The 17,691-nt window shown below is 36.6% G+C and overlaps 1 protein-coding gene across 2 annotated transcripts in view; it reads right to left on the reverse strand.

Moving 5' to 3' along the window:
* The window catches only part of EFTUD2 (elongation factor Tu GTP binding domain containing 2), a 46,556-nt gene extending 29,311 nt beyond the window's left edge, over positions 1-17,245 (reverse strand). For both annotated transcript variants that reach the window (XM_044676558.1, XM_044676557.1), the window contains exons 1-3: positions 17,141-17,245; positions 2,450-2,615; positions 519-597 (exon numbers count right to left, since the gene is read on the reverse strand). In XM_044676558.1, the coding sequence (XP_044532493.1) occupies positions 519-597; positions 2,450-2,615; positions 17,141-17,245 (350 nt within the window). The remainder of the gene's footprint in view (positions 1-518; positions 598-2,449; positions 2,616-17,140) is intronic.
* Between the last annotated feature and the right edge of the window lie 446 nt (positions 17,246-17,691).

The raw sequence follows: 17,691 nt of genomic DNA on the forward strand, positions 1-17,691 counted from the left end.
TCTGAGGGCAATTCCAAAGAAGTTCTAAATATGTTTTGAGCAATAGGCATATCATTACAATTCATGTATAACTTAAAGTACATTTCATAGCAGCATTCCATTCTGTAGTCAGGCCCAATGTTTCTGAACTTATTTCCATCAGTTGATGCTCTCCCCATTCCATGTAAAGGGTAAATGTGTTTGAAAAATGCTTATTTGCTTTATCAATCAAAAACAAGGTAATTGCTGGGAAATCACTGATGATCATGGTATTTAACACAACATCAAACATTAATAGCATTTAGTTCCATTTCCAAAGGTCACTTACACTACTGCCAAGGAAAAGGTTGAAGATATTGGAACTGCAGATCAATCAGCACACACTTGGCCAGAGTTAGATTTCTTAGCTGACAGCCCAAACTGACCTTTGGTTAAGAGAAATTTGGCTCCCACAATCCACCTAAATACCACCCTCCTGCCTTGACAAGAGACTATTTCCAAGCTGTTCCTATAGAGGAGGTAAAAAATTTGCTACTTACTCCATCTCATACACGGTGACAGGTAATGTCTGCTCCATCAGAGAAAATTTTTTGGTTTTTACTGGTTTAATAATTGGCTCTAAAGAAGAGATATAACAAATATAGCTCATACTTAGGCAAGAATAAAGATACACATGTTCATTCCTGTATGAGTTAATAACAATATCTATCATTTATATAGTGTTTACTATGTGCCAGGTCCTTACAATAACTGGGAAGTAGGTGTTATTATTATCTCTATTTTATAACTGAGGCAAGCAGGGATAAAATGACTTGCCCAGCATCACATAGTTAGTAAGTGTCTGAGACTGGATTTGAGCCCAGTTCTCCTTGACTTCCAGTGTTGGCTTTCCACCTACATCAATATAGTTTATCCTCTGGAGAGGGGGGTCTTAATACTTGGGGGACTCATCAACGTGTATTTTAAATATTTTGATAGCTATATTTCACCATAATTGGTTTTCTCTGTAATTCTATTGTTTTATATTAAGACATCTAAAAACGTTATTTTAAGAAGGGCTCTCTAGACTTCACCAGACTGCCACCAGAGTAGTCCCTGACAAAATAAAGGCTAAAAAAATAGTGTCACTATCCTGCTCTGAAGAATTGTTTCCAAAGAGGATGATGGGTCAACAGAAAGAGTAAAGGGTCACCTTGCCTTTTGGGCTGTGTAAACCTGTGATTTCATGAGAGAGGGAGCCGTTGTGTGAGGAATTCCCCTCACCAACAGAGGCAGACCTGAACCTGTTCTTGTCTGAGAAAGGTGAAGAAAGAACTTACCCAGGGTCATACAATCAACCAGTGTCAAGAGATAGACCTTGAACGCAGGGCTTCCCCCTGCTCTGAAGCTAACTCTCCAAGCACTACCCTAGTGTGCTCTATTCAATTCAGTAAATATTGAGAAAGCACCTATTGCTATTTGCAAAGCACCATATGAGGTAAATAAAACAACAGTTGCTGAATCTGGAGAGCTTACAATGTAGGAGAGATAAGACAAATATACAAAGAACTCTGATATAAATCATGACATCTTTCAGAATGGGATAAATGAACAGGATCATACAATCAGTGATCAAAGGGTGATCAAAGGATGAAGAGTTTAGAAAGACCACTTTGCCATCATGAAGGCCCAAGTGAAGTTCTATAACATAAATATATAGTGAACCCAGTTGGTATCATTTTGCGATTTTCCTAGCTTCATACATGTTCTTTTGTGTTTTATATTAGCATGTTATTTCCTCATATCTAAGCAACAGTTCCTTTAAGGGAGGCCGTATGGAACTTAATATAGGCCTCTGTATGTAGTCTGTGCTTCAGAGGAATGAATGTTCAAAAATGTTGACTGACAATGTTTGGTAAGGCAAGCACACTCTCAAAGACTCTGTAGAACCTGTGACTCTGGTGTGTTAGGGACAGAGCAGACATCTGCTCCATGGGCTAACTATGTAAGTCACATCACTTGTTTTGAAGGATAATAACACTGGAAAGGATAAACACACTGGAAATACTAACTTTTTAAAGCCAATCTATATTATAATAGGGTTATAGAGGAAATTAAAGTCAACTGAGGTACATGTCCAAAAGAATTAGGAAAAAATGATCAATCCATATGAGCCTCCAAATTAACATCCAGGAAACTGTTGATCCCTCAACATAAATAATAGCCTATTTTTACATAACATTTTACAGTTACCAAAGCATTCTGCATACATTATCTCATTTGATTCTAATAAAAACTCTCTAAGCTAAGTATTGCCAGTATTATCACCCCCATTTTGTAGATAAGAAAGCTAAGGTTCAGAGGTTAAGTGATTAAACTAGTGTGAGGGGATGATTTGAACTCCAGGCTCCTCCAAGTCCAGGACTCTTTCCACTAAGCTGGTCTGCCTCAGTAATCTAGGGCTTAGTCCAGGACATGGGGAATGACTTACCTGTGAGAGGCTGAGTGTCTTCTTCCTGCACGATTGTCTCTACTTCAGGGCCATAGACTTCCTCAGCTGTTGGGTAGTATTTCTTGTCCTCATGCAAAACCACCTCCATTCCGGGATGATCATCATCATGGTCTCCCATGTCATCATCATCATCATCATCATCCATCTGAAAAGAAAAGAGGGAATGAGTCTACAAATGGCCAACACATCTTTATTTAATAAGGGCGAACTATAATAGGAGAGATAAGTAAAAAAAAGCATTGATTTTCATTCAGCTTATTAGCCCTGTTGAGTCTGGGGCCAGTTAGCTCAGTTGGCGAGAAAAGGATCCTAATGAAGCCAGTATGGAAGTTCCAAACCCTACATGAGCCAGTTAATTACACAGAGAGAAGAAAAAGATTCCACAGCAGGAATACTTGCTTAACTTTATCCAGATAGATATTAATAATGTTTATTACTAATTATAAGAGGGAATAACCAGATGAGAGAAAAAGAAATAGAAAATACTAATGGAAAAACAACCCACAAGTACACGATCCGACTTCCGGGCTAAGATGGCTGCAGAGTAGTAGCAAGGGGCTCTTTCTCTCACCACTAACCGATATAAAAAGCCTCAAAAGGACAAAAAGCAAAATCAGATGAGCAAAGGGGCTCTACTGTAAGGCACAGACTTGAAGGTAGGCAGGGTTTGGGCATTTCCATACTATAAGAGGATAAAATTACTCATACCAAAGTGTGAGCTGATCACCCCTCCTCCACTACTCTTACCACACCAGTCAGAGCACACCAGAGTCAGAGCAAGCATAGGGCAATTGCTAGTTTTGGGAGGTGGGATGGGGACCTGGCTGAGGACACCACAGACCTACTCCTGAGAGCAGTGAGACCTAGGACCCCAGGAGGCTGAAAAACACAGAACTTGGGCACAGAAACAGGGCAAAGAGAAGCTGTCCACAGCAGACACAGTGGAGACTGAAAAACAGCCTCAGGGCAAAACCATGCTGAAGCTCGAAACACAGAGAGCTGTCTACCCTCCTCACTCAGACTTCTGGCTGGGAAAGGAAGAAAAAAACTAAAAAAGCAATGGCCAACACCCAAGAACTACTATCTATAACTATCAAAAAAAATAAGAAAAAGCCTTTGACTCTGGATAATTTCTACTTAAAGAAACACAAACTACAGAGGAGACAGCAGAGGATGAAAAACAAGTAAACACATCCAAACTTTCAAAAAAAATGGAAATTGGTCACAAGCTCTCTAAGAAATCAGGCTGGAATTTGAGAATCAAGTGAAAAAGTTAGGAGAAACTTGGCAAGAAAAGTGAGAAATAGTTCAAAAAGAAAATAAAAGCTTAAAAGACAAAATCTCCCACTTGGAAAAAGAAGCCCAGAAATCAAATGAAATGACAAGCAAATTGAAGACCAGAAATGACCTGCTGGAAGCCATGAAAAGCAGGACAGACCAAACCAAAAAGGAAAATCAAAGGATTATAATTGAAAACCAGTCTTTAAAGACTAGAATTGGGCAAGTAGAAGCTAATGATCTCATAAGACAATAAGAATTAATAAAGCAAAGTTTTAAAAAATGGCAAAATAGAAGGAAATATGAAACATCTCATTGAGAAAATGAAAGATTTGGAAAACATGTCAAGGAAAGACAACTTGAGAAACAAAGGTCTACCGAAAACCCAGAAATAAACAGAAACTTTGACATCAAATTACAAGAAATTATCCAAGAAAACTGATGTTCTCGAACAAGAGGGCAAAATAGACATTGAAAGAGCTCATAGATCACCCTCTATACCAGTGGTTCCCAAACTTTTTTGGCTTACCGCCCCCTTTCCAGAAAAAAATATTACTTAGCACCCCTGGAAATTAATTGTTTTCAATTTTAATAGCAATTAATAGGAAAGATAAATGCACCTGTGGCCATCACTGCCCCCCTGGATCGCTGCAGCACCCACCAGGGGGTGTTGGTGCCCACTTTGGGAATCACTGCTATTTACTAAATCCTCAAAAGACAACCTCCAGGAATGCAATTGCCAAATTCAAGAGCTTCCAAGTTAAGAAGAAAATATTGCAAGAAGCCAGAAAGAGAATTCAGATATCAAGGAATACCAATCAGGATTACACAGGATCTGGCAGCCTCCATCCTAAAGGACCACAAGGCTTGGAAAATAATATTCAGAAAGGCAAGAGAATTGGGTCTACAATCAAGGATCACCTACCCATCAAAACTGACTATATACTTCCAGGGGAAAGTATGGGCATTTAACAAAATAGAAGATTTCCAAGTATTTGTAAAGAAAAGACCAGAACTAAATTGGAAAATTTGATGTCCAAACATGTGGAAGGCCAATTGGAGAAACAGGGTCATGCTAGGGCCTGTTATCTGGATTCCCTACGTGACCAATCCAGGCTGAGGCAGTCTTTGTGTTTGGTCCTGGTAACCTGAGCCCTGAAAAGCTCTGGTACCAGCAGGTTGGTTAATCCAAAAACAACCTGACCCCTCCAGGAGGCTATTGGAAGTCATTTAGAGAAATAGAGTCTGTAATAGATATTTTATCTGGATCCCATTACAAAATCATCAGCAAGTAAAACTGTGTGTATGACTTTTTCTGCACTGCATGTCAGGACGCAGACAGAATGGGTTATCTAAGGTAAAAATCTGAGACTCCTCTTTTGACTCCTTTTCAGATCCCCACCTTTTCTTAATATTCTTATTGGAAAGCTTTGAGTCCTTAGCAGACCAGCAGCTACTGAGTTAACAATTTCTCTCCTTGATAATTAAGAAGCCTAAACTCCAAAAAATATATTATTTAGATAATCAAGGCTGGAGACAGACAAAGCTAAATAAGACTTTATCTGACCAGGTGCAATCCTATAAATCAAGAGTACAGGACTCAATTAGTAAGAATCTCTATGAAATATATTTCTGCTCCCAGAATTAACCTCCTACTAATTGGTGCTTGGAATTTGGCCTTTGACCCTGTAACTATCTCTCTACTTTTTAGACTTTAATGGGTTTTGTATAATTTGTAACCTCTTCACAGCTGTGATTCTTTCTCTGTGCTCTTTGTGTGAAACCAGTATATATTAAACTCAAGACTCCATGGCAAGTTGGAGCAGTTATGAGCTAAGCAGTTAGTCTGACTGTTCTCATTCAATCTGACACCACTAAATGTCACTCTGAACCCCCAGAAATATAGAGCTGGTTCTCTATACAAACACAAGTACATGATCTATTGACCATCAGTAGCATTATAGGATTCTCATATGACATTATTTACTACTTATAAATTTTTGGGAGTGTGAATGGGCTGCTGAATTCTTTTTATCTATTATGTTATATGTTATATATATATATACCCTAAGTCCCTACCTGAGGTCCAGATGACAGGAAAAGGTATAGGTTTGAAAGAGCTCTATTATTTTCCCTCTAAATCTTCCCTTCTTCTGAACTATCAGTATTGAGGGTACCATCAAACGCCCAGTCATCCAGGGTCCACAGCCTTGATATCAACCTCAGCTTACTCTTTCTCGCCCGACAGATCTAATGCATTGCTTCTCTTGTCTTATCTACATATATAATATCTCTCATATACATGCTCTGTTCACATAACTACCTACCCCTCTGGTTCAGGCCCTCATCACCTCTTGCCTGGACTACAGCAATAGCTGTCTAATTGGTCTACCTACTTCCTCCCCAATCTATCCTCCCTTCAGGAAAGATTTCCTAAAGTGGAAGTTTCACCATGTCACTGCCCCAACACCTACAAAATAAACGAGTAGCTTCTTACCATGACCGGGACAAATATAAATTCTGTTTGGCATTTGACATTCTTCAAACCTGCTCGTTTCCTTCTTTTCCAGCCTGCTTTCTTATACTTACTTCTCTATGCATTCATGGTTATGGCCACACTAGCCACTTCCTGTTCTTTGCACTCAATAGGTCTTGCCTCATCTCAGACCTTTGGACTGGATCCCCCATGCCCAGAATGCTCTTACTCCCCACCTCTGTCTCTTAATTTCCTTGGTTTTCTTTAAGACTCAATTCAAATCATACTTGCCTTCCTCTCTGTGTGAATCTTATATACATGTGGTTATTTTCATGTAAGTCTCTAGAATGTGAGCTCCTTAGGGACAAGAATTGTTTCACCCTTTCTTTGTATCCCCAGGGCTTAGCATGGTGCCTGGCACATAGTAGAGCAAGTGTTTAATAATGCTTATCAATTGACTTTCCTTTTTAAAACTAACTTTTATTTTTATTCTGAATTTAACAAATACCAAAGAAGCATGGGCATTTGCATGAACACATGTGCACACACACAAATACATATGAGTATATAATGCAAGAAAGAAAACAGAAAAAGAGGACTGTACATGAAACTAGCTATCATATACAGCTTGCTTTTCTTTTTAAGGATATAAGATCAGTCTGCAGTTTTCAAAGCTGTCTCACTTGTCTGGTTATCTTTCTGTTCCATTTTTTAAAGAAATGCCTCAATGACCCTCTTTTCTTTCTTTGCTATCTTCTCCAGAGCCCTCTCTCTTAGGGAAAAAGAAAAACAAACATCTTATAACAAATATACACAGTTAAGCAAAATAAACTCCTACTAGCTAAGCCTGGCTGACTTTCACTTGGTCTCTCTAAGAGAGATAAACCTTAGAAGTCATTTAATTCAATTATCAGGAAATTCCTTCTACAACATTTAATTTTAGGAACATTTAGTAAGTTACCTACCATGCATACTATGCTTAATGCTGGAGATACAAAAAGACAAACCAATTGCAGCTCTAGGTGTATATAAAAACCTGCATACAGATAAGCAAATACAAGATATATACAAAATATAAGGGATTTGGGGAAGGGTACTAACACCTGGAAGAATTGTCATTTGAGTGGAGGAAATAACAAGTTTCAAGGAGGACATCCAAGATGAATGGTTATTTAGCCTCTACTCGACCATTTCCAATGAGAGACAGTTTATTCACTATATAAAGTAGTAGGAATAATTGCTATCAGTTTTGTTTTTTTCCTCTCTGCAAGCTAGAAATTTCAGGGTGAAGCCAACATGGCTTGAGTTCTTCCAAATTTCCCTCCAAACAACTTTAAAATAAAGCCTCAAAATGAACTCTGAATGGACAGAATGAAACAATTTTTTAGCCCAAGACAACTTGGGAAGGTGGCAGAAGTCTGCTTCACTAGGGTAAGAATGGAGTTCTGTTCCATTAAGGCTGAGCCCTGGAAAATAGGTTGGAAAAATAAGCAAATAACAAAAAAAGAATCTGACTATCGAAGGCTACTACAGTAACAGAGAAGATGAAAACACAAACTCAGAAGAAGAGCACAAAGTCAAAACAGTTACATTCAAAGCCTCAAAGGAAAACTGTAAATTGGCCTCAGGCCCAAAAAGAATTCCTGGAAGAGTTTAAAAAAGATTTTTTAAAAAATCAAATAAAAAAGGGAAAGGAAAAATTGGGTAGAGAAATAAGAGTGAGGCAAGAAAATCATGAAAAAAGTCAACAGCTTGGTAAAGGAGGCACAAAAAATACTTAAGAAAGTAATATCTTTAAAAAAATAGGCCAAATGGTAACAGAAGCACAAAAATTCACTAAAAAGAACTCTTTAAAAAGCAGAATTAGCCACATGGAAAAAGTTGTACAGCAATACATTGAAGAGAACTCCTTAAAAAGCAGAATTGGCTAAAAGGAAAAGGAGGTACAAAATTTCACTGAAGAAAATAATTTTTTAAAAACCAGAATTGGACAAGTGGAAGCAAATGATTCCATGAGACATCAACAAACTTCAAAACAAGATCAAAAGAATGAAACAATTGAAGAAAAGGTGAAATATCTCATTGTAAAAACAACTGACCTGGAATTTAAGATAATTTAGAATATTAATATTATTATATCTTATATATGATATAATTATTATGTGTAAGACTATTATGATAATTTAAGAATTACTGAACCAACAGGAAAGCCATGACCAAAGAAATAACCTAGACATCATCCTCCAAGAAATTAATGGGATAGATAGGTGTCTCAGTGGAAAGAGAGCCAAGTCTAGAGACAGGAGGTCTAGGTTCAAATCTGGCCTCAGATACTTCCTAGCTGTATAACTCTAGGCAAGTGACTTACTTAACCCCAACTGCGTAGTCCTTATCTCTCTTCTGCCTTGGAATCAAAACTGAGTATCAATTCTAAGATAAAAGGTAAGGGTTTAAAAAAATTTTTTTAAAGAAAAGACATTATCAAGGAAAAACCACCCTGATATCCTAGAATGAGAGGGTAAAATAAAAATTGAAAGATTCCACCAATCACTTTCAGAAAGAAATCCCAAAATGAAAACTTCCAGGAGTATTAGTAATCAAATTCCAAAGCTACTAGGTCAAGGAGAAAATACTGCAAGCAGCCAGAAAGAAATAATTCAAATATTGTAGAGCCACAGATAGGATAATACAAGATTTAACAATATCTTTATAAAAGGATCAGAGGGCTTGGAATATAATATTCCAGAGGGCAAAGGAGGTGGGATTATAACCATGAATCACCTATTCAACAAAATAGCATAATACTTCAGGAGGAAAAGTGGTTATTTAATGTAATAGAGGACTTTTAGGCATTACTAATTAAAAGACTAAAGCTGCCATTTAAATACAAGACTCTAGAGAAGCATAAAAAGGTAGAAAGGAAAGAGAAACCATAAGGGAATCAAAAAGATTAAACTGTTTACATTCCTGTACTGGAAGATGTCACATGCAACTCCTAACAACTTTTATCATTAGTAGGCTGTTAGAAAGAGTATAGATAGAGCAAATGGGTGTGAGAAAACTATCATTGGATAATATCTAAAAAAAAAAAAAAATTTAATTAAAGGGTAAGGAAGGATACACCAGGAGAAGGTGAAAGGGAGAAGCAAAATGGGGTAGATTGTTTCATATAAAAGACGCAAGCAAGGAAGAGCTTATACAGTGGAAGGGAAGATGGGCAGCAGTGGAGGGGAGTTAGGACAATTCTTTTATCTTATTCTCATCAAAACTGGCTCAGAAAAAGAATAATACACTCAGCTACATATAGAAATCTATCTTATTCTACAAGACTAGGAGGGGAAGAGGATAATAAAAGCAAGGACAGATTGAGGGAGGCAGCAATTAGAAGCAAAACACTTTTGAGGAGGGCCAGAGTGAAATGGGTAAGAAAAGGATAAACAGGAAAAAATGAGAGGGAGGGAAAAATAGTAATTATAATTGTGAGAAAAAATTTCAGCAAGTTTTTCTGATAAAAGTTCTTATTTCTCAAATACACAGAGAACTGATTCAAATTTATAAGAATACAAGTCATTCCCCAATAAATAAATGGCCAAAAGATATGTACTGGTATTTTCAGAAGAAGAAATCAAAGCTATCTATAATTATGTGAAAAAATGCTCTAAATTACTATTGATTAGAGATGCAAATTAAAACAATTCTTTGGTTACTACATCACACATATCAGATAATAAGACAGAAAAAGAAAAATGAAAAATATTGGAATGGATGTGGCAAAATTAGGATGCTAATACACTGTGGGTAGAGTTATGAACTGATCTAACTGTTCTGGAAAGTAATTTAAATATATGCCAAAAAGCATATCCTTTGACCTAGCAATACCTCTACTAGGTCTTTAATCCAAAGAGATTTTTTTTTAAATATAAAAGAAAAGGACAAAAATATTTATAGCAGCTCTTTTTATGGTGGCAAAAAATTGGCAATTGTAGGGATGTCCATCCACCGGGAAATGGCTAAACAAGTTGGGTTAATAAGACTGTGAAAAAACACTATTGTACTACAAGAAATGCCAAGAATTCATCTGGAAGAACAAAAGAGCAAGAATATCAAGGGAATTAATGAAAAGAAATGTGAAGGCAGGTGGCCTAGCAGTACCAGATCTCAAACTGTAATATAAAGCAGAAATCATCAAAACAATCTGGTACCGTCTAAGAAATAGAGTGGCGGGTCAATGGAATAGATTAGGGGTAAATGACATTAGCAATCTAGAGTTTGATAAACCCAAAGATGTCAGTTTTTGGGATAAGATCTCACTATTTGACAGAAATTACTGGGAAAACTAGAGAACGGTATGGCAGAAACGAAGTATGGACAAGTATTTCACACACTATGCCCATGATGGCAAACCTATGGCGCACGTGCCAAAGATGGTACACAGAGAACTCTCTGTGGGCATATGTGCGGTCACCCACCAGAGTGAGTTACTAGGAAGGCAGAGGGACTAGGGTGGAGCTGCTCCCTTCTCACCTCTCCAGGCACACCTCTTATTACCCACCCCTCTGCCCAGCAGCCCAAAAGAAGTGCTTATTCCCTCTCTTGAGTGGAGCACCTGGGCTACTCCCCTCCCTTTCTCCCTGTCTGGGGTAAGGTGTGGGGGAGGGCACTGGGGAGAAGAGGGCACAACAAGCAGTCTGGGGTGGGGCATGGCATGCAGTCTCTAAAAGTTTGCCATCATTGCCCTATACCAAGATAAGGTTAAAGTGGGAATATGACTTAGACATAGGAGGTGATATCATAAGTAAATTAGGAGAATGCAGAATAGTTTCCTGACAGATCTATGGAGAAGGGAAGAATTTAAGACCAAATGAGAGAACATTATAAAATGTAAAATGAATAATTCTGACTTTATTAAAATAAATTGAAAAGTTTTTGTACAAAAAACCCAATGTAACCAAGATTAAAAGAGAAGCAACAAACTGGGAAAAAAATTTTATAGCAAATTTCTCTGATAAAGGTCTGTTTTCTCAAAAATAAAGAGAACTAAATCAAATTTACAAGAACACAAACCATTCTCTAATTGATGAATGATCAAAAAACAAGCAGTTTTCAGATGAAGAAATCAAAGGTATCAATAATCACATTGAAAAAAGGTTCTAAATTACTCTTGTTTAGAAATAACTCTGAGGTACCACCTCACACCTATCAGATCTGTTAATATGACAATAAAGGAAAGTAATAAATGTTGAAGGGAATATGGCAAAATTGGGAGAGTAATCCATTGTTGGTGAAGTTGTGAATTGATCCAATCATTCTGAAGGGCAATTTAGAAATATGCCCAAAGGCTATAAAACTGTGCATAACCTTTCATCCAGTGGGTCTATGTCCCAAAAAGATTTAAAAAAAAAAAAAAAAAAAAAAGGGTGAAAGGATCTACTTGTACACAAATATTTATAGCATCTTTTTGTGGTGGTAAAGAATTGGAAATTAAGGGGATGCCCATCAGTTGGGGAATGGATAAATAAATTGTGGTATATGATTGTGATGGAACACTATTGTGCTGTAAGAAATGATGAACAGGATGATTTCAGAAAAAGCTGGGAAGACCTACATGAACTGATGCAAAGAGAAAGAACTGTTGGAGTTGGAATGCAGATGAAAGCATATGATTTTTCACTTTAGTTTATTTGTGGGTTTTGGTTTTATATGAATATTCTCTTGTAAAAATAAAAAATATGGAAATTATTTGCATGATAATAAATGTATAACCCAGATCAAATTGCTTGTCAACTTTGGAAAAGGGGAGAAAAAAAAGGTGGGAGACAGTTTGAATCATATAACTTTAGAAAACTTATGTGGAAAATTGTTATTATATGTAATTGTTAAAATAAAATATCTTTTAAAAAGAATAAATAAAATATCTTTTTAAAAAATTCCAAGCAAGATGCTTTTGGAAAAACCTGGAAAGACTTACATGAACTGATACAAAGTGAACAGAACTATAACAACAGTGTACACACTAATAGCAATATTGTACAATGATCAACTGTGAATGACTTAGCTATTCTCAGTAATATAATGATCCAACACAATTCTGAAGGACTTTTGAAGAAAAAAGCTACCGCCAGAGTAAGAACCAATGGAGTCTGAATATAGATAAAAGTATACTCTTTAAAACTTTTTTTTTGGTCTTGACTACATGGAAATGTTTTGCATGACTGACCATATATAATTCATATCAAATTGCTTGTCCTCTCAACAAGGGAAAGGGGAACAGAGGGAGGGGGAGAAATTGGAATTTAAACTAAAAAATGATTAAAATTTACATGCAATTGGAAAAAAATTAAAAAATAAATTGCTTGGATTATATTTTCAGTTTTTGATAGCTTGACTGGTTTGATGGATTTTTCCCCTCTTTTTCTTTTAAAGATTATTTTGGACAAACGTGCCTAAAACCCAGAATCCTATTTTCTTTGACACCAGACAATACATTTAGATGGGTTTAGAGCTACTTAAAGGGCCAGATTGAATGGTTCACTCCACATTGACATGAGGTTGCCAGTGGAGAATCCTGGTTCTATTACTATTTAATATTTTTATCACTGCCTCATTAAATCTCCAGATAACACCAAGTTAGGAGAGATAGCTAACACATTAGGATCACAATCTAAAGGATCTAGAAAGATCTTGACAAGATACAGGCTGAATCTAATAATATAGAATTAACGAAATCACAGGATCATCAATCCAGAGTTGGAAGGGATGCCAGGGGCCATCGAGTTCAACTCCTTTAATTTATTGATAAGGAAACTGAGGTCCATGGAGGTCAAATTAATTTCCCAAAGTGATTCAGATGGCAGCATTAAGAGGCAGGATTTAAATATAGGTTCTCTGACCCCTGCTTCAAAAGTATAAGATAGGGAGGCATGGTTGGAGAGTTTGTCTAAAAAAAGTCTAGGTGATTTTAGTAGCCTTCAATTTCAAATGAGTGACCAGTGTTGTCTGGTAGTCAAAAAAGGTAGGGTGAATTAACAGAGGCATAGTTTGCTTTCAGGAATAAAGATGTTATGGACTCCTTGTCCTCAGTTTTAGTACAGACCAAATACAGAATGAACAGGATTTAAGAGGACTCCAACTAGCTTTATACTTTGATATCTAACTAGATGGTTCTTTTTTTCTAATTATATTTCAACTCTAGGTACCACGGTTTAAGAATATTGATTTATTTTAAAAGTTAAAAAAAAAGGGATAGTATTAACCTTTTGTTTCATGTTTCCTCTGCTAAAAAGAATGAAGAGAAGAGGAAGGTGCTAAGGACACTGATGATCTAGAAATCATACTGAGGAGGGCAACTAGCATGATGAAAAGCTTTGAGTCCATGTCATATGACAGCTTTGGTGAATGTTTTTGAGTTTGCCTGCTCAAACTGCAACTTCAAGTTACCTGTGATCCCCTCTGCATTACCTCAGAGAGCAGAGGGAGGAAATGCTCACTTTGGATGGCTGGACAGAGGGATGAGGCATGCAAAAAATGTCCTCAGGTGCTAGGAAGAGGGGAAATGGAGCAGCTCCCCTGTGCTGGCCCAGCATGCGTGCCAATACTTCACCAACATTATCATATGAGGACAAGATGAAGGAATTAAGGATATTTAACCTAAAAAAAAGAAAACTCAGGGAAAATATGATAGCTGCCTTCAAGTGTTTGAAGGGATGTCACATATAAAAAGGATTATGCCGGATGTTCAATAAACTACAAGGGCACTCATTATTCAGGGCAGCTAGATAGCTCAGTTGATAAAGAGTAAGGCCTGGAGATATGACTCCTGGGTTTAAATCTGACCTCAGATACTTCCTAGCTGTTTGACCCTAGGCAAGTCATGTCATAAATTCAAGGAGATGGGAATATCTCTCACAACTATTGACAGAACAGGGATTCTTAACCTTTTTGGTGGCATGGACCCCTTTGGCATGCTCGTGAAGTCCACGAATCTTTTTCAGAATGTTAATAAAATAAAATAAAATGTTAAAAAGAAACCAATTATATAGCTGGGTAGCTTAGTGGACTGAGAGTCAGGCCTAGAGACAGGAGGTCCTAGGTTCAAATCCAGCCTCAGACACTTCCCAGCTGTGTGACCCTGGGCAAGTCACTTGACCCCCATTGTCCACCCTTACCACTCTTCCACCTAGGAGCCAATACACAGAAGTTAAGGGTTTAAAAAAAAAACACCAAAAAAAAAAAAAAAGGCTAAATGATTATGAGCAAAACAAAGTCCCAAAATAACCCCAAGGGATTAATAATAAAAAACACTCTCTAAGGACAGAGAAGAAACTGTTGTTGAAATCTGATTGCAGATCAAAGTATGCCATCTTTCACTTTATTTCCTTCATGAGTTTTTTGTTTTATGTGAGATATATGTGCTTTGTCATTGCAAGGGGAATGTGGAAATATGTATTGCATAAAAGCACTAGTATAACAGACCATTTACTGCCTCAGAGAGGGGGAAAGAAGAAAATCTGAATCAAAGTGTCAGAAAACAACTGTCAAAATTTTCTCTGTGTAATTGGAAAAAAAAGAAATTCAAAAAATTTCATAGATTAGAAATAGATAAAACTGAAAATAAATTTCTAAAGTTTTATATTGCAAAAAAAAAGAAAAAAGTCTCAAAAAATTGTTTCAATATGTAATTGAAAAAGTTTAAAATAAACCAAAAAAAAAAAATGGATCCCAGTTTAAAATTCCCCAGGATGAAGGAGAATTCTTGCCCAAACAAAGAACAAAGATGGGAAATTGTATGTACACAAAATTGAAAAAAGTTTTGTGGCATACTTTTTGTGGGAGGCCAATAAGAGAAACAGAGTCTCAAATAGATATTTTTATCTGGACCCCATCTAAATGATCAATGCAGCCCAGCATATTTCTCTCTTGGTTAAAATGCAGCTGCTTGGGCTCAAAACTGATTCTAGACAGTCAAGGTCAAAATTAGACAAAACTTCATTTAGCTTACTTGTTCTGTTCCAGGCTATCTCTACATTGAAGCAACTGAGGCTCTTTTGACATGACATAATTTGTATTTCCTGTGCAACTGTGAAGTTTCTTTGTGCCTTTGTGTGAAATAGGGTTTGAATTCTGTATATATTAAACTTGTGACTCAATGGCACTCCGGAGAAGCAGCCATGAACTGACAGACAAGATCTCGTCTCTCGTCCTTTTCTTTATCACCTAAGCCATCCCTTATCAGAATCCAGGAGCAGTTGGATAGCTTTCAACAATTTTTCTGTTTCTTTTTTTAAAAACCCTTACATTATGGTTCAAAATCAATATTAAGCATTGATTCTAAGGCAGAAGATTGGTAAAGGCTAGGCAACTGGGGCTAAGTGGCTTGCCTGGGGTAATAAAGCTAGAAAGTGTCTGAGGCCAAGTCCTCCCAACTGCAGGCTTGGTGCTCTATCCATTATGCTACCTAGATGACCCTGCAGTACATTTTTCTGATGGAAGCCTGATATTTAAATATATGTGTGTATATATAAAGAGAAGGAGGGAGGGAAAGTGTGAGGGCGTGTGTGTGTGTGTGTGTGTGTGTGTGTGTGTGTGTGTGTGTGTGTATGTGTCAGAGAGAGAGAGAGAAAGAGAGAGAGAGAGAGAGAAAGAAGAGAAAAGCCATTCTCCTAGTAAACGAATGGTCAAAGGACATAAATAGGCAGTTTTTGTTCTATTTCAGAGTCATTAGACTAATAAAGATGACAAAATTGGAAAATGAAAATTGTTGTAAGGGTCATGGGAGAAGATACATCAAAATGAGGAAAATAATAGCACTTATCTCCCAGGATTGTTGTGATGACCAAATGAGATAATTATTGTGAAGCACTTAGCACAAGGTCTGGTACACAGTAAATGCTATAGAAATGTTGCTATTATTGTCATCATCATTATTAATGCATTGTTGATGGAGCTGATCCAATCATTCTGGAAAGCAATTTGGAACTATATTCAAAAAGTCACTAAGCCATTGACCCATTGATTCCACTATTGGGAATATACTACATGGCCCAGCTCCCTCCCCCAGGGAAAATTATTTGCAAGCAAAAAAATATTTAGGGTGGCATTTTTATTGGAGCAAAGAACTAGAAACAAAGTGAGGGCTCAGAAACTGAGAACTGGCTAGATTACAATATATGAAGGTAATAAGGAGTCTTAGAAATGAGAGGTCCTAGATTCTGGTCTCAGACACTTCCTAGCTATATAATTCTGAGCAAGTCACTTAACACCCCCTTCCCTAGCCCTAAATGCTCTTCTGTCTTGGAACCAATACTTAATACTGTTATTATTATTATTTTGTTATCATTATTATTATACATTTTTATAAAACCCAAACTATATGTCACATAAGTTCAGTTTTGTATATAGTGGTTGTTCTATTTTTCTTTGTATACTAAAATATTCAAGTTTATTGATATTTGTCAAGTTCATAGTAAAAATGAAAATTCAAGTAGAATACAGCACAAAGAGATTAAATTTATCTGTCCCTAGAGGGTATACCTATGGGTGAAGAGAACTTATAAAAATAACTGAAAAGATTAGAAAGGATAATATAAACTACTTCACATTCTCTATCCTGGTAGCTAGGTGGTAGAGTTAATAGAGAACTAAGCCTAGAGTCAAGAAGACCTAAATTCAAATACCAAGATAGTGCCTGGAACACTAAACTGTGTGACCCTGGGCAAGTCACTTGACCTTAGTCTGCCACAGTTTCCTCAACTGTAAGATGGGGATGGTAATAGTAGGGTTATGATGATTGTTGTTGTTGTAAAATATTAAAAAATTTGCAAACCTTAAAGGATTGTGTAAATGCCAACTATTATTCTTAATGACACAAAATTTTATTCCCCACAAAAGGAGTTATCTTTATTTTAAAGTAGTCTTACCTCATCAAGATCTTTGGCTTCTCTACCCAATTCATCATCATCTTCATCAGAATCTAGCTCTGGTCCAATATAATTCCCAAACTCATCATAGAGGTCTGTGTCCATGATGCTTTATATCCATGAAGGAAAAAACAAAAATATGAGTAATCTCTGTGCAGACAAAGGAGAAAAGAATATTTTATGTTCTCTCTTCTGAACATAGTGACTATCTTTAAACTAGCCTCCACTACAGTGTAAAACAAACAGTCACATCCACTCTTAATTGTTTATTTTTTGCTTCTCCTAGTATTGCTATACTAGTTGAAAAGCAAAACAAAGTTGCCTTGCTATGTACCTTGAAGACCAATGTGTTACCTCCAATGACTTGGACAGACTGATCACCTTTTTTCTTTCTTAAAATATATATAGATAGGAAATTATTTATCTTCAGCACTCACTTGGCTAACTATAACATAATTTGGAATAATTATACCTGACCTTTATCCAAATGATCTTTTGACTATAATAGATCAACAAGATATTGGAGAAAGCACTTATTAAGCAATTAATAT

The sequence above is a fragment of the Gracilinanus agilis genome, chromosome 4, assembly GCF_016433145.1.
Source record: "Gracilinanus agilis isolate LMUSP501 chromosome 4, AgileGrace, whole genome shotgun sequence".
NCBI lineage: Eukaryota > Metazoa > Chordata > Mammalia > Didelphimorphia > Didelphidae > Gracilinanus > Gracilinanus agilis.